The sequence below is a fragment of the Herpailurus yagouaroundi genome, unplaced genomic scaffold (assembly GCF_014898765.1).
Source record: "Herpailurus yagouaroundi ecotype Mexico unplaced genomic scaffold, PumYag 163, whole genome shotgun sequence".
In the NCBI taxonomy this organism is placed as follows: Eukaryota; Metazoa; Chordata; class Mammalia; order Carnivora; family Felidae; genus Herpailurus; species Herpailurus yagouaroundi.
Window position 1 is genome coordinate 20,308,866 of NW_024412404.1, and position 24,128 is coordinate 20,332,993.

Below are 24,128 nucleotides of genomic sequence, written 5' to 3' on the forward strand. Positions count from 1 at the left end.
GTGCTCAGAGATTGGACTTATTTTCTATTTGGCCTTGCCTACAGAGTGCCATTGTGCCAGTCCTGGGCAACCTGTGCTGGATGTAAAACCTAGTGGAAGTTACGGACCAGTTTGCAAGCCATTCCGTGCACGGTTTAAGAGTGTGGTAACGGTGAGTTTACTGAGACTTACTCTTGGTGGACACAGATGCCAAGCTCTTTCCTGAACACTTCACTTGCTTGAACTCATTTAACCCTTGACACGACACAGTATGATAGATAATGTTATACGCCCCATATGACAGATGAGGAAACTGTTCTGGAGAGGTCACAGACTACTCGCCTAAAGTCTCAGTGTGAGCAGGTTTTCTCATTTCTAATGTAGACCGTGCCTTCGTATGAAAGTTGGTTAGTACACTGCACAAGCCTGGCCCGTAGTGGAGCTACTAGGTCCTTCAATGCAGCGGCCCTTTTATCCCCTGCTTCTGAAAGCATCTCATCGGTCCAGGCACGTAGCAGGCACCCCGGAACTCCTGTTGAGTGACGGGTGAAGTAGCTTCAGCCTCCCTTGGGCCAGCGAATGGGCCGACCAGCACTGCCATGCAGAGAAGATTGGGGCGTGAGTCACGGCCTCTATCTGTCTAGATAGATCAGGGTTTGCTGTGGTAACAGTCCCCAAATCTCAGAGGCTTAAAGCAGCAGAGGTTTATTTATTGCTCGCACCGCATCTGTCCCAAATCTGCTTTCTGTTGTTCTCACTGCGGAACCCATGCTGATTAATTGGAACATTCCTGGTCCCTTGGACAGGGGGACAGAGCTCATGACCAGTCTCACCCTGGCTCTTAAAGCTTCCACCTGGAAGCGGCATTTCACTGGCCAAAGCAGCCACGTGGGCCTACTTATACTTACAAGGTGGGGTGGCGAAGGGGATTGGGAACATTTGGTGAGTGGCACTAAATGCTTACCGTCTGCCTACCGTGGTGCCCTCCTCTGTGATGTCTTCCCAAGGCCTGGGTCTGAGTGTCACCAGAAACAGTGATCATGAATTAAAGAAGCACTGTTTAGGCTAAAGATGAATCGAAGTGCCACATTTGAAGGGCAGAGGTAGGGTGAACAAGAAAGAGTGTTAGGGTGGGAACAGGTAGTCTGCAGAGGCAGCCTGCTGGTCTGATCCTGCGCGAGTGACTTGGGTTCCTTGGGTTTCATTTATTCATTCGTGGGCCCAAGGACTAGTGAGTTCCAGGCCATGGATGATTTCTACTTCCATTATAGCGGTGTCCTCCATGAATCTGTGTGGGATACTCATACTTGTCTCTACGTCCATTTTCTCCCTCACGGCATGTTTTCTGGCTCAGACAAGGGCAGATGCCTGTGTGGGAACAGCACAGGCCCTGGTTGGTAGGAAGTGTTCAGAGCCTCTGCCAGTTAAGCATTAAGACGAATAACCTTGTTCGGCCTGTAGGGTGGACAGTGGGGAGGCCAGCTTTCGGGTTGTATCTGCTTTGTAGCCGAGTGACCCTGTAGACACGTCTTTGATTTTGTTTTCTTTGTTCCTCCTCCTGGACTTGATGTTCTCATCTGTAATGAGGGAGGAATCTGCCCTTCCTGTCTCTCATGGGGTTACTATAAAACTCAAGTGCACACTTCAGGTCCGGGAAGCAGAATGTTAGGCCTGACACTCTGGTTTGGGGCTCAGCAGAGTGCTCACCAGCAGCTGGTTCCGGGAACCCCACTTCCTCTGCTCTTGGGCTTGGTGGGGTTGGGTGGGGCTGGGCCAGGCTCTGCTGTGCTGTGGTTTTTCTCTTGGAGGCCTGGTAAGCTGAGCTTAAGTGGGCCTGGGCAGGCTGGGATTAAACTCTTCACTTCTTGAGGTCTGTCTGTTCTGCTTCCCTTGCTGAGCAGCCAGAGAGAAGGCTTAGAATCCTGGCGTCCATCAGCTAGGTAACTGGAGGGACTGGCTCCTCTCTCCTTGGGGGTCTGTCAGCCTGTGCTGTGTGGCAAGAGTCATGGCAGTTGGCTCTACAGCGGCCCCCGGGATCCTGGGTAAGAGGTGAGCTCCTGTTGCTGCCTGAGACTGTGTTTCCTGGAATTTGGCAGAGCTGAGGCTGGGCTTTCCCGCAGGGCTGCGGGTTGGGGGAGAGGTGAACCAGGACAGGGACCGGGCAGGGCTCGAGCCTGAGGAGAGAGGTTTGGTGACCTCTCTGGGTTTTCCCTGACTGAGGGTCCCCGCTGCTGGTGTCTGTGCCAAGCTACTCTGCAGGGCCCAGAGAGCTTTGAAAACAAAAAGAGGCTTTGAGGAATTCCTAGTGGTGACACCCAGGAGAGAGTCCTTAGCAGCAGCTGGAATCAACCAAGTGTCCTCTGAATCTCTTTCCTCTGCATCCCGAGGTCTGAGTGGCAAGTGGTAAGCCTGAGAGGCCCGAGGGCCACAGCATGCGCCAGGATGCATGGTCCCAAGGCAGGGTGTTGTGCTTCAAGCTTCAGAAGCCCGTCGGGGCGCCTGAGGAAACCTGGGCTTCTCCGAAAGTTGGCCATAAGGAAAAGAGCCACCTCAGCCTCAGATTGGGGCCTCCCGGCCGCTGCCAACTGCTCCGAGGAGAGGCTCTGGTTGCCCACTGAGTGACCGTTGCCGTGAAGAGACCTCCCTAACGTCTAACCAGCCTGCAGATTGGCTGTCTTATTTTAGGCCTTTACCCCTAGGCCAGGCAGACGGGCCTGTCCCTGGAGCTTGGTGGGGGAGGCCCGCCCCAGCCCCAGACCGAGTGGTTCCCCCGTTTGGGGACCAGGAAGATTTGGAGCTCCATGTTGTTAAAGAAATAATTATTCTGACACTTGAAGACAGTAAAGCAGACTTGATGTAGGACTTGCAGCAGACAGAAGGACTTCTGCCTTAGGGGTTTGTTAACAGACCTCAGGATTCTGCTGAAGGCTGGCTAGGGGGTCAGCTGTTACCTGAGGGTTATTGGAAGAGGAGGAACTGGTCAGACACGGAGGGCAGGGGATTCTGGCCAGACGGACCCAGCGGGATTCTTGCTGAAACTGGACGGAGATGGAAGCCCCAGGCCGGACCTGGCTGAGCAGAGGGCTCAGAAGAGCCTAAGTCTGGTCAAGGAGAGATTGTGCGTCCGTGTTTGAGGCTTGCAGCAGCCCACGTGCGGTCTCTGGTCCGGCTCCCGGTTCCTGCCCGGCCTGAGCTTCCCGCTCTTCCCACTTACTTCTCAGGAGCGGTGGCTCTCCTTGTTTCCAGAAACCGAGTTTTTTCAGCAACTGCTGGCTCCTCCCTCTCAGCCTGTTGGACTGCCCCTGAGCACCCAGGAAATAGTGTAGACCCGGGAGCTGGGCTCCCTGTGGGCCCCCGCCCCCCCTACTGTCTCCTGTTGCCAGACCTGTTGGGTGCCAGACCACACAGCCCCTTGGCTCCCCGACAACCCTCCCTGTTTGACTCTTGTTTCTTGGCCTCCGTACCTTGTATTTCTTGCTCTCTCCATCCTGGGCAAACCAGTCTGACAGCTTTGTGCATCACCCTCCTCTCGGCCTAGGGACTGGGCTGCCTCATTTGTCTGAGCTGGGCCCAGGGAGCTGCTGGGGGGTGGGGGGGGGAAGGGGGGCGGGTCTCCTCTCCCTGTCTGGGCTGTGTACTGGGGGCTTCTGGGTGGGAGCCCCCCAGCCTTCTTCCCCTGTTTAAGGCCTTCCCGTCCCTGCAACCAGCCAACCGTGTGTGACGCTCCTTGCTTTCTCTCTGCCCCTCCTCTCTACTTGGTCAGTCCTCACACTGATGAGCTTGTTTGGTGCGTCTTCTACTCCTGGGGGACCTTCTATCTCAACAGCCAACTTTTTAGGAAGGAGGCCACCTGCTGTTGTGAGTAAGAAGGGTGTGTGAAGAAAACCTCTTGGCTGTGGGTTCGGGGGCCTTCCTCTGTCCTGACGGCTCCAGGCCAGAAGCTGGCTCTGTTTCCTCGTTCTGCCTGCCATAGTCGATGTCTCTCCTCTTCCCGTGAAATAGAAGTAATGGTATAAATATGGATACATTTTGAGGGGGCATGTTGACAACAGAGTCTGCGGTGGTAGCAGTGGGGATTTCATTCCCCGGGGAGCCAGGAGGAGGGCGTGGTGTGTACCCAGGTGCAGAGGTGGCCCAGGGCCCCTCTGGGTGCGGGTAGCCCTGAACCGAACCGCTTTCTTGTGGGAAGACAGGTGAGGTAGTGGGGCAGGTGCCAGTGCAGATGCTGCAGGATTTGGTTGTTGAGCATCAGTGCTTGCTTCGGGGTGGGGGCCTTGCCCACTCATGCAGGAAGATGGTTGCAGAGGTCTGGCAGAGGCTGGTCTTGGTCTGATGGAAGGTTCTAGCATTTCGGGGAAAGAGCTGCCGAGGAGTTGCTCCGGGCTCATCGACAGGGGCGGGGACTTGTTTCCTAGCAGCTGAGGTTTGAGGGCTCCAAGTGCCAGCCTGATTCTGCTCGTTGTGAAATCTCATTTGTAATCTCTGGTTGGGGGGCTACAGATGAACACTGAGCAGCCATTGGAGAGCGTCTTATGGGATAGGGGAGCCAAACATACATACTTCCCCTCTTTCCAGCCTTCTTTCTCTGTGGCCTGGGTAGTCTGTGAACTTGAGGCCAACAGGAGATCTTTGCTGTGGTGGCCGGGGGTGTGGTGGCACTGAGTGGGGGCCTAGTTCTGCTAGGTAGAAAGAGTTCCATTCACGAACCACTCCCTGCCTTCCAGATGGTCTCACCCAAATATGGTCTGGCCAGTAGGCATTGTGTCATACCCTTCAGAAGCAGGAGAGACTGGGATGGTTATTATATTGTTCCTCAGGGGGAAAATCACTTGGAGGAAATACATCAGCGCTTCTGAGTGCAGAGTATTTATTGACATGCAGTTAAAGGAGGCTTTTAAACAACATATATGTATCCCTCTAGTAAGGAATAAATGTACAAACCTATCTCACGACTCCATTTTGCAGTTCCTATTTCCTGAAAGGTATATATATATATATATATATATATATATATATATATACACACACACACACATACATATATGGTTTAGTAGCTAAGGGATTGGGGTTTTGAGCTGGGATTTTGGAGAAACTGTTTTTAGCCTGTACTTGGAGTTGGGCCAGGCCTAGAAATCTGTTGAAATAGCTTTCTTTAACTGCTAAAATTGGGATGGGTTCGTACCACTAGGATCTTGAGCCTCACTGATGGCTGGGGAGGGCCCTGGAGAAGGGTCCGTGCTGGAGGCCTGGGATGCCTGCGGTTCAGCCTCCTCCGGGCACAGGCCTGAAGCTTGGGGGCTTACGGTCTCACCGCAGAGTGCACCTGCCTACAGGTGGCCCTCCTTGTGGAATAACCTCTGGTTTCCTTCCTGCCTTTGTCAGAATCTGCTCTTGGTCTTCCTGGGAAAGCTTGTATGTATGTGGGGACCTGGGGCGGAGTAGTGAGCAGGGAGTTCTCTGAGGTGGTGCTACTCTTTGTGGATCACAGACGCTGGCACCCCTTCCCCTACTTTGCTCCTCAGCCCCTTGTTCTAGGGAGATGCCAGAAGCTGCATGCAGGGAGAGGTACAGGGTACAGGTGCCATGTGTGAGTGTGTGTGTGTGTGTGTGTGTGTGTGTGTGTGTGTGTGTGTGGTGACAGCCACAAACTTCAGGGATTGTATGTAAATATGTATGTATGTATTTATTTATTTATTTAAATGCTTATTTTATTTTTGAGACAGAGACAGAGACAGAGCATGAGCGAGGGAGGGGCAGAGAGAGAGAGAAGCAGAATCTGAAGCAGGCTCCAGGCTCTGAGCTGTCAGCACGGAGCCTGATGTGGGGCTCGAACTCATCAACCATGAGATCATGACCTGAGCCAAAGTCAGACTCTCAACTGACATGAGCCACCCAGGCGTGTCTAGGGATTTTAAATGTCAATTTAAGTTTAACTTTTAATTTTTTTTTTTTTTTAACGTTTATTTATTTTTTTGGGACAGAGAGAGACAGAGCCTGAACGGGGGAGGGGCAGAGAGAGAGGGAGACACAGAATCAGAAACAGGCTCCAGGCTCTGAGCCATCAGCCCAGACCCCGACGCGGGGCTCGAACTCACGGACCGCGAGATCGTGACCTGGCTGAAGTCGGACGCTTAACTGACTGCGCCACCCAGGCGCCCCTAAGTTTAACTTTTAGTTAAAATGTATACATGATAAAAAAGCACATAAAGATATACAGTGAAAATGAGCATTTCCATGCCTGACCTCTTCAGTTCTGCTCCCATGAGGCCTCTGTCACATGTTGGGTGCCTAGGTGAGCGTGCCTGTCCTCCCTCCATTATCCCCTTGCTGATATGCTAATTCCTCTGTTCTGTACTTTGTAAATTTTACTCTAAAGTGTAGCTTTAGTCCATTCTTTTTAACAGCGACCTGTTCTTCCGCTGCATGGTAAACCGTGATTTGCTTTGTCAGCCTCCTATGGATGGACATTGAGGTTGCTTTCAGTACCAATTTGGCTTCTAGAAGCCGAGCTGCAGGAATGCCTTGCACATGCTCATAGGTCTGTAATAGGCCACTGGAGGAGGAGTCTAGGCACTGGGTGCTTAACAAGAAAGGAAGCATGTTGTTTTGATTCGGGAGAGGGGGGAAGGAAGGTTTCCAAGTTTTTCTTTCTCGGAGGGATCTTGTATTTACTTCTGCAGACAGAGTCCGGAGCTGGTGTCCTGGTTTCCACTGCAGTCTGTTTTGGTTCAGCTCAGGTTATCCAGCCTCCACGGAGCACCTGTTGTTTGCGTCCGTTGGCTGTGCCCTGTGGGCTCCCAAAAGTGTGATACAAGAGTTCGAGGAGGCAGCCAGTGCCAGATGAGGTCCGGGGAGGGAGGAGAGATTTCGAATATGTGGGTATGACCAGGCCCAGGAGTGTGCGGGACTTGGGTGGGGGGCTGGGGGCGTGAGCCTGGAGTCTTGGCTGAGAAGCCAGCGGGGGCTGGGCATTTGCTTTCTCCCTCAGTTTTGGGGGTCGCTGTGAGGGTCAGGTATCCTGTCGTGGCCTCCTTGGACTTTCTGTGGCTCTGGGATCCCCGTCTCCTACCTGCTTTGCAGCCCCAGCTTCGTCCACCCTGTGATTTTAAAGGCCTACGTGTAAGGCACCTGGTGTAAATAATAGATGGGCTTTCTCTTTGGAGCAGGTGCCATCCTTTCAGAGCAGAAGCGGGGGGGGGGGGGGGGGGGGGGGGGGGGGGCGGTGAGGGCAGCTGAGTGTTTCCTCCTGGCTTGGGTTGGGGAGAGGGAGGGTGGAATATGAGAGATGGTGCACGTGGGAGCCATCCCCTGGCATCCTCCTGGGAGTTCTGGGAGCTCTCTGGCTGTTTCCCCATCCCCGTGGCCACCATGTGCCTCCGAAGTGACCACAGTTTTTCCCTTTGTCGCTCTGGCTGGGCAGGGCTAGAAGTGGGGAAGTTTTAGGGCTGGCTGGCAGATAGCCCTCCCTAAATAGAAAGGTGGCTGTTGTGACCCTGATCTGGTGGGTTGGATGCCTGTGCCCCTGCCCTGTCTCTCTCACCATTGGTATTACTTGCTGCCCCTATGAGAAGTCCAGAGCTTTCCATGCCCACAGCTCTGTTGTATGAGGCTCTGGGGCCTGGGCAGCACAGAAGTTCCTATTGTGGCCGGGTGGCAGCTAGGGCTGACCTGTAGGGCTAAGGAGGTGGGGCCTGGGGCCTGACAGTGGAGCTATTCACAGGCTCTGCCCTGGTTTCCTGCTGCCTCCCATTGTGAATTTTTTGAGCAGGGGAGGGGAGGAGGAGAGGGGGTGGCCAGGGCTGCTATTGTTGCTGGCAGCAGGAGCCCATTATGCTCACAGAAGTCTTTGGTAGACCGATCTTAGCCACTCCGGGACCCCTTTTGTGTTTTGTGATGCTGGCTGAGCTGCCCAGCCTGGACTCTGCCCTCTCCCAGCGCTCCCTGCCCTCCAACCGCCCCCCCCCCCGCCATCCCTGGAGGTCTGGATGGGCCCTGCTCTTCCTGGGTACCTCCATCAGGATCTCCATTCCCCTCTCTCAAGTCTCCATGCTGTGCTCGGAGCCACCCCCCTCCCTGGGAAGAGTTCTGAGCAGCTGGGCAAGGAGTGGGGGTGCCTGGTCTCTGTCCCATCAGCCACCTGCCTGCCTGCTTGCTGCCTCTGGGAGTGGGTCCTGCCTGAGCTCTCCTGGCCCAGCTGTGCCCTTGGATGGGGGTCAGGTGCATGCCTGGGATGCTGTCAGTCTCGAAGGCTCCCCTCTCCTTTGTACCTCAGTGCTCGGCCCAGTGTCCCCTGTTCCTCCCTGGAGTACTCAGATGCAGAAAAGCTTGCTTGCTAGCCGGCTGGCCTGGAGCCTTCACGCTGCCTGAGCCACGGCCATTTTCCTTTGTTCTGCCGTCTCCGGACTCTTGAATCTCAGGCAGGCAGCAGGCTGGGCAGGCAGCCGGCGGCACGCGGTGGGTGTGCAGCACCAGCGGAAGCCCTTACGACATGAGTCTTTCCACTGAGCCAAAGGCATTCAATCCCCTGGGTGCACTCAGTTCCTCCAGCTGCACCCCTGCCTCCCCAGGGGTGTTGAGATCTCTGGTTAGAGAAGGTCACCGCCTCTTACTGGATCAGTATGGTGACTTGTACAGTGGGGACTGAGAGAGGTCCCACCTGTTTGTGGCCACTGCGGGTGTGAGAGAGGGGGAGAGAGAACACACAGCGCCTTGGGAATGCTAGCCTCCTGGTCTTTGGCAGAAAAAGCTACTCCCAGGTACCAGGTATGGTCCTCCTTTACCTCCTGGCACCCTGTGATGAAGTCTGTGGAGGAAGAGCTCTTGGCATTAAGTGGCAGGGGTGGTTGAGTTTTTTTTATTTTGGTCTCTGTATGTCTGTGGGGATTTTTCTCCCAATTGAGGGGACCTGTCCCTTGTCCCTGTGTCTCACCTCCCCCAGTTTTTGGTTGGCACAATAAGCTTCCTCCTGGGGGGCTGGTCTCACCCACGTGTGGAGTTAACAGGCAGAGCTGAGGGCTACTCCCTGGCATCTGTTCCTGGAGTTGTGCCCACCCCAAACCAGAAATCTCCTGCTTTCTAAACTCAACCACAGCCAGAATCTGTAATAGTCACCTGTCTTTGAAGTAGAGTTGCTTTGCATGAGCACTAGTAACTTTCTCTGTTTTTCTTTTGTTTAGTATTTTATTTTACCCTTTCAAAACCCATCCATCCTTGAGATCAGCCTGGCTGATTGTAGGGGAGGAAAAATAATTTTCCCCCTGCCCTTCATGGTTCTTGGCTGAGACCTCCTGTAATAAAAGACAGATTAACAGGAGAAAAACAAACAAGTTTAGTAACATGTCCACCTCCTGCATGCATGAGAGATCCAGGAAAACTTGAGGAACTTCACGAAATGGCTCATGCCATCACCTTTTTCAGCTTAAGACACAAGAAAGATGGTTGGGGCTGGGGTGTGTGTGTGGGGGGGGGGTTGGGTGGGAAAGACCTGGAAACAGGGTAAGGTTGTTATGCAGATTTAAGTTTGTGTATCTTGTGATTTAGTGTCACCTTTATCTTCCTGGTGCTGAGAGCAAACACCCTTCCAAATGGAGATTTCCCTTGTAAATGTAAATTTCCCTTCGGTAACTTCTATTCCGGTTTTCAGCTCTTCTCCTGTGCCTGCTGTTTTAAAAAAAATAACGAGATCAAGATAATCCTTATGCCAAAGAGGCAAGTTTCGGGGTGGCAGATTCTGCTCGGTCCCTCATTAGCCAAGTCTCACAACTTAGGAGGTGAGTTCCAGCCCTGGATAGGGTTGCACTTTGGAGTATCATTTTAGCAAATGTTGTACAAGACTCAGCAAAAAAGAGCGAAGTTAACTTTCACATGCATTGAAACACAGGCGCTGCTTTTCCGGTAGCTGGACCCGGGCAGGGTTGGGAAAGCTCACGATTGGGGCACGGTGCTCTGGAAAAAGCACATGGAGGTAGAAGGCTGGGGTTGAGTCCCACCTGTGCCACTGGCTCTTTCCGAGGTGACCTTGGCAATTCATTTCCATGGGTGCCTGTCTCTGGAAAATGGAAGGGTTGCACAGATGAACTTTGGAAACTTTTTAGCTATGACTCTTTGAATTCTTTGAATCTAAATCCAAAATGGCTGCTCACTACCTTGAGAGCCCCTCTTGCCAACTCGGGATCTTTTGGGGAAGAAATGTTACCAGATGGGATTAAGGAGGCCATTTCTTCCTTAGGTTCTTGAGGGAGTCACCCCACAGATGTCCATCGTTTTTCACAGGGAAACCCACTCACCCTGAGGCCTGCCCTACACTGTCAGTTCTCAGGGGCTGGGTGTGGCAGGGCGGGAGTAACTCTTCTCTTGGAAGGGCCACATCCCTTCAGTGAAAGGGGAGTTGCTGGGGGAGGAGGAAAGTTAAGCTCTTCATTTGACCTTCCCTTCAATGGGGCCAGCCTGTTAAAAGTAAAAACAGGGTGCCTGGGTGGCTCAGTTGGTTGAGCTTCCGACTTCGGCTCAGGTCATGATCTCACAGTTCGGGCTGTGTGCTGACAGCTCGGAGCCTGGAGCCGGCTTCAGATTCTGTGTCTCCTGCTCTCTCTGCCCCTCCCCTGCTCGCCCTCGCTCTCAAAAATAAACAAACATTAAAAAAAATTAAAAATAAAAGTGAAAACAAAACGCTTGAGATAGAGACACCTTCTGTATGTAAATATCCCCTTTCCTCATCTGGAGGGGGCGGCTAGGTTTAAATTTTGCCTTTATTTTGTTGTAGATTCCAGAAGGCGACACCACCCTTTCACTGGTGCCCCTTTAGGGTTGGTTCCTGGCCCTTTATCTGCCTTTCCCCACCCAGCCAACATCCCCTGGGCCTCTTGTGCCTGCCGGCCCAGTGGCTTTCCTCCCATTGTCTGCCACGCCTGGATCAGCCTCTGTGTCACTGCCCTAGGCTCTGTGTTTATGCCCTGCGTCACAGGAGGCCTTTGGTCTTGGTAGACGCCCAAGAGGCAGGGAGTCCGGCTTCACCAAGTCCTTTGGTTAGCGTAGCTTCCAGAGCTGTGAAATGGGAATAAAAATAACCTGTGCGGATCCAGGGGGATGCACTAAAATACCGCACAAATCGCAGAATTAACGCACTGCTCCAGGAACGCGGACCGTGTCCCCGGAAACATACTCCCAATAAAGGTGGCCAGGTTCTCCTCCCCGGACTTGCCCTAATGGTTGTTTTTCTTCTTGAGTGCTGTGGCTTTTCTGATGGGCACCTCACACCCTCTCTGTTCAAAGCACGGCCCCCAGGCCTGTCTCTGGGCCGCAGTGGCAGCACCTGGGAGCTTGTTGAGAGGCAGCCTTGACATTTTAACCAAATTCCCAGGTGATTTGCATACACTTTCAAGTTTGAGAAGCCCTGGCTCAGACACCTTTGTTCCGCCTGCCTGTTGCTCTAGCACCTTCCTTAGTCTGTTTTGTGGTTTTTGCAGACCTCACCCTCTTGCCCTCCTGAAAGTTGTCCACTTGAAACGAGTCTGGCAACTCCGACTCCCTAGCACCTGCCATCTGGGGTGTGCAGTTTCTGGAGGTATCCCTGGGTGCTGGGGTGGGGAGGCCGGCGGAAGCGGGGGGCGGGGGGGGGGGTCTCGGAGGGAGGGCTGGGGCCCCGAGAAAGCCCCCCTCCCCTTGGCTGGCAGCTGTGGGCACCTCCCCCAAGCTTGCTGGCGAGGTCATCTTTGGGGCACAGAGCCCAGGGGGTAATTGGAGCCCTCCTTTGTGAAAGGGTGGCAGGGAGCCTCTCTCAGCCATCTGGTGCCACTTGCCCCGCCCCCCGCCTGTCCCAGCTGGACGACAGGATCAGAATCAGGTTGTAAATGTTGTTTTCTTGTAGAAACACAAAACATCCCACAGAAAGATGTTTTGGTGTATGTCGAAGTTAAAAGCAGTACTCCAGAAAGGGGACTATAAATTTTTTTTTTTTTGTAGCAGAGAAAAGTTGAATCTGGCCTTCCTGATGTCGCTAGGATCGCCTGCCCACCTCCTGTGTTCTGGTGGGGTGTGTGGGGGTGAGTGCTGCTGGGTTGGGGGAGAATGGGCTCCCTGCACAGCTGCTGGGGCCCCCCCCTGGCCTTCAGGGACTCCGTGTAGGGTCTGAGCGGGACTGAGCGCTGATCTCAGACCCCTCTCAGCCTTTTCAGCAGTGTCCCACCATTGATTTGCATTTTTTTAAAAAAAGAAATCTCTCCTCCCACCCCCCTCCATTCCTTTCCTCTTTATGTTTTCAATGCATGACGTTTTATTTATTTTTTTTTCTAGCAGGCTTCACTTTTCTTAGCTTGTTTGGGAAGTTTGTTTTGTTTTCTTTGCTCTGTGAACCTTTCTCCCCCGGCTGTTTGCATTGCTGGGAGGAGGCCAGAAGCCAGGCTCTGCCCTGGCCTTGGAGCGTTCCCTGACGGGAGCAGGATTACGGGGTGCTCCCAGTGCTGTCCTTGGAGAGAAGTGGGTTGGTCGTCTTAAAACACTGCACACTGTAGCGTGGGCTGTGCAATTTTGCGTAGAGGGGTTTTTTAACATTTTAGAAACAATCTTTCTGTGTTTCAGGCATGGAAAATGGGAGGAAAAGGAGGCAGTGCGTGTCATTCTGAGTTCTCTTACATAGTTTTTTGTTGGGGGAGCGCAGGTGGGGGTGGGGCAAACTCCACAGAGAACATTTCAGGTCTGCATTGGACGCGCAGGTCAAATCTTTGCAGCGCGCTGGAGCAGCTCCCCTAAGGGCGCCGGAGACTCCGTTATGGGAGCAGAAGTGACTTCTCCCTGCGAGGGGACTCACTCATCACGCGGAACATCTGTGGCGTGCAGGGCCCCAACTGTTTCCCCTCTGCAGGGGCAGCTGCTCTGGCGTGTCTTGATCCCATCTGCAGGGCCTGGCCCAGAGCTGGGGACACACCTGGGGCTGTGTTGATAATCGCCTCGGATAGTCTTGGGGGTGAGAGACAGTTGGTCGCTCTGTGTTACGTGGTGGTGCGGTGTCCCCGTCTCAGGGCAAGTTGGTGACTGTCTAGATGTGGAGCCCTCCTGTCGTTCACGATGAAACCACCAGCTCTGTGGTGCCTTTCCTGACCAGCTTCCCACCTCGTCCTTCCTTCCTGTGCACGATCCTGCCCTCCAGCACCTACCTGACTCACTCTGTCCCCGGTAGAAGGAAGTGTGGCCCGAGTCCCCTGAGTCAGGCACCCACCCCACTGTGAGCTCTTCACCCCCACGGCCTCATTCGGGGTGCCCCGCACGCAGCAGGTGTCCAGACTCGTAGGATCAAGCCCGAGGTGTTGTGTCTCCCACAACAAAAGCCTTTTCACCCGGAGGGACTGGCCTAGTGAGTTTGTGCACTGATGGATTGCTTGCCACCTCATCCTCAGTCTGGGGAGCCCTTGCCTCAGGCCCTTAGTTGAGAATTTCACAGTGGACAGAGGGCCCAGCTTGTTGGCCTCCTGGGTTCTTGTCCACGTTGAAGATGTCTCTGTGAACTGGGCCCAGATTCTCCACATCTTGTGTGCAACCGGCTTCTGGGTGTAGGCGTTTCAGATGCAGTTAGGGTTTCAGAAATAGGCCTGCCGTGATGATCGCGGGGCACAGGCCCCCCCCCCCCCCCAATCCTGTGAGCCGGCAGCTTCACCTTCCCTGGCAGAGGGCAGAGCAACTGAGAAGGCAGGAAAGTGCCAGGCCTCTTGCATCTAGCTTTTTGAGAAGGTGCGGGGGCAGCAGCTGTGGGTGACTAAGTCCCACCTCACCTGGGTGGGCCTGCACCACCTCGATGGTGCTCCTGTAGTTGGATGAATGCCTGATGAATCATGTTCAAGATCTCGGGGCCCCAGACTTGCTTTCTGTGCTAGTGCTTTATTTCTTTTTTGTTGTTGTTGTGGTTTTTGTTTTTGTTTTGTTTTTTTAAGGGAAATGGCCACAAGCTCTATGCTTTGACTTGAGGCCCGTTATTTTGTGGAATCTCCCTTAATTGGAATTTCTTGGATTCTTCCTTATGATTGGACCCATGTTATGTATTTTCATCAGGAATACCACAGGAATGAGGTGTCCTTCTCAGTGTTTCCCCTCAGGCAGGATGGATGTTGGCTTGACTCATGACTGGTGAGGAAAAAAGTGATGACTTAGTTAACAAGGTACTATCTGCTGGGTTTCTCCACTGCTGAGTTACTATTATGTTCTCTGTAATTTATAAGTGTCCTATGGGGAGATGCTTTGAGATAATGTAAACATGTTGTTTCTCATCAAACTTTTATCAACTGATTTTAGAGCCTGTTACCGTCTTGAGTGTTTGTATCCCCCAAATTCACATATTGTAATCTAATGTCCGATTTGGCAGGCCTTTGGGAGGTGCTTAGGTCATGAGGACTCCATCCTCAAGAGGATTACCACCCTTAAAAGAGACACCACAGAGCTCCCTTGCTCCTTCCACCATGTAGGGGACACAGTGAAAAGGTATCAGCTTTGAACTAGAAAGGAAGAAGGCCCTTGCTCGACCATACTGGTACTTGATCTTGGACCTCCAGAACCATGAGAAATAAATTTCCATTCTTTTTTTTTTTTTTAATTTTTTTTTTTTTAACGTTTATTTATTTTTGAGACAGAGACAGAGCATGAACAGGGGAGGGTCAGAGAGAGGGAGACACAGAATCTGAAACAGGCTCCAGGCTCTGAGTTGTCAGCACAGAGCCCGACGCGGGGCTTGAACTCACGGACCGCGAAATCATGACCTGAGCCAAAGTCGGCCGCTTAACCAACTGAGCCATCCAGGTGCCCCTAAATTTCCATTCTTTATAAGCTACCCAGCCTGTGCTGTTTTGTTGCAGCATCTGGAACGGACCAAAAAAGAACCCACTGATGATCCTTGATGGAAGATTCTTGACAGATCTTTATGTCATGGTTGCCAAATGGTGATATTTTAATTCCGTTAATTCCTTCTGCACTTGTCATTTGGCATTCTGCTAAAGAGGAGCTTTCTTGGGGCACCTGGCCGGCTCATCCGGTTAAGCATGTGACTCTTGAACTCTTCAGGTTGTGAGTTGGAGCCCCACATTGAATGGAGAGGTTACATAAAAATAAAACCTTTTTTGGGGCGCCTGGGTAGCTCAGTTGGTTGAGCATCTGACTTCGGCTCGGGTCATGATCTCGTAGGTTGTGGGTTTGAGCCCCGCATCGGGCTCTGTGCTGACAGCTCAGAGCCTGGAGCCTGCTTCGGATTCTGTGTCTCCCTCTCTCTCTCTGCCCCTAACCCACTCACATTCTGTCTCTGTCTCTCTCAAAAATAAATAAACATTAAAAAAAAAAAATTAAAAAAAACAAACCATTTTTTTTTTATTTAAAAAAAAGAGCTTTCTCTTCTCCACTTGTTTATTTATCCATTTATATATATTAGAGTGGACTCAAGGATTCTTATTTTACTCAACGAATTAAAAATCCATTACTATGATCGTTTATTCTGATGCTCAGATTCTTCCAGATTTTGCCAGTGAGAGTTCCTCCAAACTGACTGCTTTGAAGGACAGCTCTTAAAAATGGGAATTTCTAGGTCTGCCACACTTCTATTGAACTAGTCTCCCTGTGCAGTTTGGAAAAAGCTCCTTGAGTGATTCTGATGTTCTTTGGAATCTGGGATCAGCTGGACGAGACCCATGATTTTCAAGTGTGCTCCTCACAGAATCTCCTCTTTCTTCCCAGACACCTGAGACAAGCAACCTGCTCTGCCTGTCTTCATGCTGGGTTTCTGGGTCAGAATTTCTTTGAACAGAAGCTCCTGTAGCTTAAAAAGTAATAAAAATAGTAAGTTTGAAAATCATTGGATTAGGTGACCTCCATTCTGGGCCCAGCACTTTTCCCGCTGAGCCCTCGCCTCCCTGCTTCCCTCCATTGACCCACTTCTGTCCCTCCCTCTGCTTCTTTCCCAGCAACAGCACTGGTGTAGACAAAGGTCTCCTCTCACCAGATCGACGAGGAGGCCCCTTGGCGCTCCTTAGACTCAGCAGGATTTGGGTTGTGGGTTTTGGTGGTGGAAACTCATAATGCTGTTTGCTAAGTTCAAGGTTTCATACAGGAAACTAGGCGCTTAGAACCCTAGGCCCATGGGGGGCGGGGGGAGCCTGCTGGGGCTCAGAGCTGGTAGCCTAGGCTTTCCTGGACCTCCACATGGAGGCCATCCCTTGGGCCTCTGGTCTCCGAACTCTGGGAATCTCCCTTTCCCACACCGGTGTGCCAGGGGCTCAGTGCTTGTGATGCCATGATAAGGGAGCGTGGCCCACCCTTACCCCTGTGTGACTTTGCAGTGTCCTCCCCTGAGGAAGAGTCAGACTTCTGGATACCTCTGAATGGCTGCTGCCAATGTGTCCAGTTTGCACTGTTTCTGGCAGACCCTGGCCATGAGGAGTTGGGTCCTAAGTAGAGTAGGACAGAGACACTTCTGACCCTGAGGGTGACTCCGAGACGTTGAGCTCCGTGGATCTGAGCCTTCCTCCCCTTAGTGGGTGGCTGTGCCTTGGGGCTGAGGTCACAGGTTCATTCCTGTGGACAATGAGGCAGCCTACTCTGGCCTGCCTTTGTGATCCTCTCTCTCACTGGAACATGTTCCCCTTCCATAGTCACCATTCCTATCCTTGACTTGTCACCTTAGGCCTACCTGTTTCGTTGGCCCGAGAATGTTCCCCAGCACCCAATGGGCTCTGAGGACTCTCTTCTCGGGTGGTAGGAATGTCTGAGGCTTAGGATGTGCTACTTGGAGATACAGCCAGGCCCCCAGCTCCCTTGGGAATATGGCTGCCCTTCACTGGCATGGGCCTGTGACTTGAAAGCCAGGTGGAAAAGTTGAGTCTTGGTGAATGGCTGACTGGAGAATGAGTGATGGGTAATGGGGGTGGGGTGGGGAGGGCAGGTTTCCAGCTCAGGTTATGGATGGACAGTGCTATCCAGGTACAGCATAGTTCAGCTGAGATCTCTGCTTAGGATTTCACATGGCCCACATCTAGGTGTTGGCAGGGTTGCGTTCCTTTCTGGAAGCTCTGGGGAATAATGTACTTCCAGGTTCATTCCAGTTATTGGCAGAATTCAGTTCCTGACTGTTGTAGGACTGTAAAGGTAGCCAGGGCTACCCTTATCTTCTGCTCTGTGCACATGGCTCCTGGATCTCAGATCCAGCATTATGTACTGTGTCCTTCTCATGCTTGGAACCTTCCGGATTACTTCTGCCCTCAGCTGGTAGAAAGCTCTGTTTTTAAGGGCTCACATAATTCCATTGGACCCACTCTGGTAATTTCACTATTTTAAGGTTAGTTGATCAGTCAGTCTTAGTTACATCTGCAAAGTTTTTTTTGCCCTTTCTTTTATATGGTGATAAGTTATGCTTCCTGGTTTTTCACTTTGCTCAGTAAAAAGATGGCAACTAAAAATATTTTGAAGTCTTCCTAGACATCTGGGTAAAATTGGTGGGTCGAGTGGACATGCTTAATTTTACTTTATCGTAGAATCTCACAAAAGTTAAGATAAAGGGGATTTTTAAAGAAATCTGTATGAGGATAGGGGGGATGGGAAAGGAAACAACAAGAAACAATTTGCAAGCCAGTGATGGATGAGTGACCCAGTTTAAAATAGAGAAGTTGGGGGGCACCTGGGTGGCTCAGTTGGTTAAGTGCCTGACTCTTGATTTTGGCTCTGGTTATGGTCTCATGGTTCGTGAATTTGAGGCCCGAGCTGGGCTTTTGTGTTGATAGTGTTGGGCTTGCTTGGAATTCTCTCTCTCCCTCCTCCTCCCCCTCCCCCTCCCCCGCCCCCTCCCCCCTCCCCAGCTGGCACTAGCACGCGCCCTCTCTCTCTCAAAAATAAACAAACATTAAAAAAATTAAAAAATAATGAGAGAAGTTGGTGTCACCACCCACATTGTTATTTTCGGGCGTGGTGCAGAGGAGCATCTGAGGTGGCTAAATGTAAGAATTCTTTGAAAGTGGCTGATGTGGTTGGATACCTGGATTGCTTTCCTTCCTCCGTGATGTTTGGTGATGCCCTCTTCCCTTTAGCTGGACATTGGGGATTTATTCTGCAGAAGAAAAAACCAGGGACCTGTGAAACCCCAGGTATTCCTGGAGGTGCATATGGAGACCACATTCATTCCCCAGCCTTCTACTTCCATTTGGCTTCTCAAACACTGATGACAGCCAGCCCCCTTCCTTCCAGGTAGGAGCTTAAAAGAGACCTCACTGGGGAACCTGACTGGCCGCAGAGGAAAGAATTAACGATGCCGACAACAAGGTTTCCCCAGGAAATGGCCTAGCCTGATCATCTTCACAAAAACTCACCTGCCCCAGGACTCAGTGCTTCCAGTTAGTTTTTAGGCATTTACTCTTCCTCATGAGGATTACTAAGGATTATTAACATCTGAAGAAGGTGCCTAACATGAAAGGAAGCAAAACAAATAGGAAAAAAAAAAGGCCACTTGGAAGAAACATGCTATTTAGAGGGAAGAACGTTTTGAAAAAAATTAGACATTTTCTCAGAGATCAGAGAAATTTTGTATCCATGAAGTAAGAACAGGCTGCTACAAAAAATATTTTGAAAACAAAATTATTAAAAGTTTAAAAAATGAGGGCAGGACAAAAATATCAGAACAATTAGAGAATCAAGTTGAAGGAGTTCTTCCAGAAAACAAAAAAGATGAAGAGATGGATAACAGAGCAAAGGATCATGCAGGGTTTCCATATCCACTAGTAGGAGTTACAGAGAGAGAGAGAACAGAGAAAAAAAAAAAAGAATGGGAAAATCATCAAGAAAAAAAATTTCCTAGGTGGATATTGGTTTCCATATTGGAAGGACTCGTTGGATGTTGAACCAAGTGGGCGAAGGTGAACCCAGACCAGTACCCTGAAATTTCAGTATGCTGGGGAGAAAGGGATGATCCTACAATTTCATACAGAGAAAGAAACGCATCAGACACACAGATGGGGAACCTGAGTGGCTTCACGGCTTCTCAATACGCTGGAATGTAGAAGATGTAGAGTGATGCCTTGTCATTCTCTGTGAAATTGATTCCCAATTCCGTTCACATGCTTTTGTTCAAGAGTGAAGGTAGGATAAACCTGTTTTCAGATATATAGGGTTCAAAAAACTTGCCTTTTGCACTGAAAGTTTTCTCCACCAAGGTGAGCAAAGACTGGATCTCTCGTGGGCTGTGTCCCAAATTGAGGTAAAGGGAATTCTGGGTACCAGTCCAGATCGAAGCAGCTCCATAAGCTCCAGGAGAGTTTTCTTCTGGAAGAAGAAATACAAACAGAACATCTGCTGTTAGTGAACTTACTGAGAGGAGACTTGGACAACTGGCATTGAATTTGGGGTTGACTATGGATAAATTTATAGGAAATTAAGCAAACAGAAAAATAAAAGAATCGTTAACTCCAGAGAACAAAAAGTTGTGCAGGAAAAGTAATTATGATTTATATGGCTCTCCCTGATGTTAGAAGTGGTCATGATAATGTAAACTCTGAAAGTCACTCTAGCCATTGCTAGAGTTTAACTGTAATTGGAGTGGAGATACAGGAAAGGAGAAGGATGAGGGAGCTTGGTGGGGGGCAAGTGGTTTCTATAGGAGTAAATAGAGTGGGGTGCCTGGGTGGTTTCATCGGTTAAGCATCTGACTTCAGCTCATGTCATGATGTCACGATTCGTGAGTTCGAGCCAGCGTAGGCTCCCTGCTGACAGCGTGGAGCCTGTGTCCGATCCTCTGTCCCCCTCTCTCTGTCCCTCTGCCAGGGGCAGAGGGTGTGTGTGTGTGTGTGTGTGTGTGTGTGTGTGTGCGCGCGCGGGCATACAGTACATATGTGCTCACTCTCACACAAAAATAAACATGAAAAAAAAAGTTACATCGTCACCTTCCAGGGTAGGAAGTAGGTAGGTAATACCTAAAACTGAAAAGCCAAGGAATAGTAACACAAGCGTGTTATATATGGACATTTCTAAGAGCTGTTTGGGGTATAGCTATCAAGATCAGCTGGAAAGTTGAAAGGGTCCCTTGGAAGGGGGAAGGGCCTACAAGCTGCTTTTTCTCAACACAACGTGTATGGTAGTTGCTTTTTGGATTCTGTGCAGGCATGATTTTGAAAAAGACAAACTTGAAACCCCAAATCTAGAATGCATGGGGCACAAAAAGGGAGGTATTTTTTCACGAAGCTCAGCTGTGCACATGAGTATGTGTGCACTGGCTTGATTTTGTTCATGTGTTTCTTACTGTGGGTCATGGTGAAAATGTGAAAGCCATCGTCTGCTGGTTTCTCATTGCCCATTTACTCCTCATACATCTGAGCTGCTCACGTATTTTACAGTGGAGCACGTGCTACTTTTTTAAATTAACAATAAGACAGGGAGAGGGAGAAGGAAGGAATCTTACAGGCTGAGAGAATCCCAAAGTAGACACGCCCTGTCTACAAGGACCGTAGAGGTCATCATGTTGGGGGGGCCAACATCCTTGGAGGTTGGCACATCCTCCCCCCAGCAATGGCCAATTTACATTTATAATGCAGAGGTGGTAATGGTTAAGTGCAACAGTGGAAACGTTTCTAGAAAATCACTTAGCAGTCTACCCCCCCATGCAACCATTTCCACACTTTTATATTCCATTTTGGCCTTCAACCACATGCTTACAAATTGTTCTGTAATTGCAAACCATGATGTTCAGATTTCATACTTAATGCATATTCTTTTTCTTTTGTTGGTTTATTTTCTGGAGGCAGATTCTTAGTCATGACTTTATTGGATTAAGGGTATGACTTTCTTTTTCTTTTCTTTTTTTTCTTTTTTTGGTTTTGAGTGTCTGTAACCATATTGCTTACCAAAGAGTGGTAACAATTTACTCTGCTGCCAGCAAGGTGTGAACTTGGCATCCTCATCACGGACTTGGCATCCTCATCACGGGCTTGCCAGCAGCAGCTACGTGGTTATTTTGTCAAATTAAATAGTGTAACAGGAGATAGCATCTCTGGATCGTCGTTCGGTTTCATTTCCAGTGATGTTGAACATTTTCTCATCTGTTCATTATATTGTCCTTCCCTTTCATTTAATGTCCGTCTCTTTTGTCCTTGTGTCTAAAACTGGAGTCTTTTGAGTATGGATTTTTAGACATTGTAGATTTTTTACCCTTTGTCATAATTGCTGTGGCTGCCAAAAACATTATTTATGTTTCATTAAAAAAATTTTTTTTAATGTTTATTTATTTTTGAGAGAGAGAGACAGAGTGCACACAGGGGAGGAACAAAGAGAGGGAGACACAGAATTTCAGGCAGGCTCCAGGCTCCAAGCCATCAGCACAGAGCCCGATGTGGCACTCGAACTCACGAACTATGCGGTCATGACCTGAGCCGAAGTCTGACGCTTAACCGACTGAGCAACTCAGGTGCCCCTGAAGACTTTATTTTTAAGTAATATCTACCCCCGACATAGGGCTCGAACCTACAATCCCAAGATCAAGAGTTGCATGTTCTACAGGCTTTGCCAGCAGGCGTCCCTCAATGGTATTGGTTTTAATTAAGTTCCTTAGTTGGTAGAGAGCGGAGTTCTGCGTTCCTCTGATATGACTTGGTTTAGCAAATAAGATGAGCTGTCAGGGACCACGGTTACTTCGGGGTCATTTGGCTGCATGTTGGGTCAGCTCTGGGCTTTAGTTTCGGCACCAGTGCCTTTGTCACCTTCTCGGGGTGCTGTGTCAGCGTGGGTAACACTCAGGTGGGGTGGCCAGGGCGTTGAGGCTGTGAAGCGACTGAACCAGACCCACTGGAGCTCAGCATTGGCTTCGTTCCCCAAACTGAGGTCCCCAGGGCCTTGTGTTGGAGGCGTGGCTTGGACTGGGGTCCACACAGATCTTCCCTTTACCTCCTTTGGTTTACATTCAGAGATCTTTGGTGACAGTGACATTAGGGACCTGCTTCTACAGCCGGAGGCCAGCAGGGCAGATTGCAGTGAGAGAGAGAGAGAGAGAGAGAGAGAGAGAGAGAGAGGAGCAGCCTTTCTTTCTGCTCCTTAGGCTCCCTGGGGGTGGGGAAGTGGGGTCACTCTCCCCGCCTATGGTTACTTGAGTGCCTTTTCTTCCCACGGGGAGGAATAAACAAGTGGGTGACAAAAGACTGAAATGTTTCCCCTCAACAGTTTCCTCTTTTGTGAGTTGGATGGGGAAATGGTGTCATTGGGACATCCCCACGCCTAGACCTCACAGGGTTATCTTGGTCCAACAAAAGTGGTGCAATGGGTCATGCATGACAGGCATTTAGGGGACGTGTCTGAGTGTGGTGCACGGTGTCATGGGTGATCAGGGGTTTCCTAGTCCTTCCCTGGTGTGGACCTGGCTAGTGCAGTTCCAAGTGTCTGAGTCTCCAGGAAGGTACGGGCTTGGAGTTGATGTCATGGTTGTTGAGACTCTCTGGGTGTGGGATTGGACCCTGACGTCTGTGAAAGCAGAGCTTTTTCCGGTTGCCTGTGTGTCTTTGTGGAGTGAGGCCTTCGGGGGCCACAGTGAAAGAGGGTAAAACCTGTGGTGAGGGAGGCCAGGTGCCCTGCAGAGAACTCTCCCCTCTGGGGCCTGCGTGGTTATGAATTCCTGTGGCCTTTCTTTCTTTTTTTTTTTTTTTTTAATGTTTATTTATTTTTGAGACAGAGACAGAGCATGAATGGGGGAGGGTCAGAGAGAGAGGGAGACACAGAATCCAAAGCAGGCTCCAGGCTCTAAGCTGTCAGCACAGAGCCCGATGCGGGCCTCGAACTCACGGACCATGAGATCATGACCTGAGCTGAAGTTGGACGCTTAACTGATGGAACCACCCAGGCGCCCCTCCTGTGGCCTTTCTATGTTCGTCATGCTTAACCGGCCGGAGCTGAAGAACAGGGAGCTCCAGGTTGAGAGTTCTGTTTCACCTCAGAGTAATCATTTCCCAAAGGCCCCAAGCAGAAGGCAGGGATGAGGCTGCCACTACCTTGGAAAACATGCAGACTTGTGCTAATTAGCTGGTTTCTTTGTGGAGGAAGAAGGGGGACTGGCTTTGTTTACTGCTCCAAAGCTTTTGAGCGAGAGCTTTACCATGGTTGGGTTAAAGCTGACAGCTGACAGCTCAGAGCCTGGAGCCTGCTTCGGATTCTATGTCTCCCTCTCTCTGACCACCCTCCTTGGTGTCCAAAGAGTACTCTCGAGGACTCCTGAACTTTTGGGTACTATGCCTGAGTAGCCCCCCCCAATCTCTGGGGTTCCGTTCTATGGAGCATATGGCCATCCACCTTCCAGGCGTCTCTAGGAACCACGAAGAAGAGGGGGCTGTATTTGACAGTTCTAAGGAGCAGGCTTGTCTTGTCCATAAACAGAAATAGGGTTTCTACCGTTTTGAACATTTTCCTGCCTTCTGGGGCATTTTCAGCCAAGTTGACTGTTTCACTGTGAGGAACTTACCTGAGATTTAGGTTAAAAAAAGTTGTTTTTTTTTTTTTCTATATGCATGAAGCCAGTCATCTGAAGTCGGACGAAAACTTAGCGCTTTGAGGTTTTTGTAATCTGTGAAACACAAATGGGTGAATGTTGGTTCCCTTTTAGTTAGTTGCCTACCAAGAGTTGTCGCTACCATAGCCCTAGTCTGTCCTGTGTCCCTACAGCTAGCGGGGTCCTTCTGCCTTTGTAGGATCCCCAGAGGGACGGCAGTCCATGGTGCCCGGGCTGATACTTAGTACATTAGGCGAGTCTGAAGTTGTCAAACATGCAGATTCTGGGCCCCAGCCTAGCCCCACTTATCAGAACGTGCAGAGGGTAAGGCCTTGAGATCTGTGTTTAGGATAAGTCGTTTGATGCTGTCAGCTGGGTCCCTCAACACCAGTGACATCAGGGATCAGTTTCAGTTGAGGATGCTGAGGCCTTGAGAGGGCAGGAACTTGCCCAGGGTCGGGTCGCATTGCCGAAGGAAGGAGTCTCGGCCTGAGAGCCCCCGGTGGTCTTGTAGCCGCCCTGCGTGGCCCAGGCTGTGTTCAGGCCTCCTGTGTGCCCTGTCCCCAGCGGTGTCCTTCGGTACCTGGGATCACATTCATCCTCATCCTCGGAGGGGAGTTTTGTGCAAGCGCGGCTCTGACGGTGGGGACAGGGGGCTGCCAGGTTGCTGTCCCCT

At 50.7% G+C, this 24,128-nt stretch overlaps 1 protein-coding gene across 3 annotated transcripts in view; it reads left to right on the top strand.

Annotated features, from left to right (window-relative positions):
- TSPAN14 (tetraspanin 14) overlaps positions 1–24,128 on the top strand; it is a 54,345-nt gene continuing 30,217 nt past the window's right edge. The window contains exon 1 of one of the 3 annotated variants that reach the window (XM_040485586.1): positions 1–151. Coding sequence is in view for 1 of the 3 variants with exons in the window: in XM_040485585.1 (XP_040341519.1) it covers positions 9,677–9,749 (73 nt within the window). In the remaining 2 variants the exon portion in view is untranslated. Of the gene's footprint in view, positions 152–1,918; positions 2,029–9,638; positions 9,750–24,128 lie in introns of those variants that run through there. The other 2 variants (XM_040485587.1, XM_040485585.1) reach the window with 2 other exon arrangements.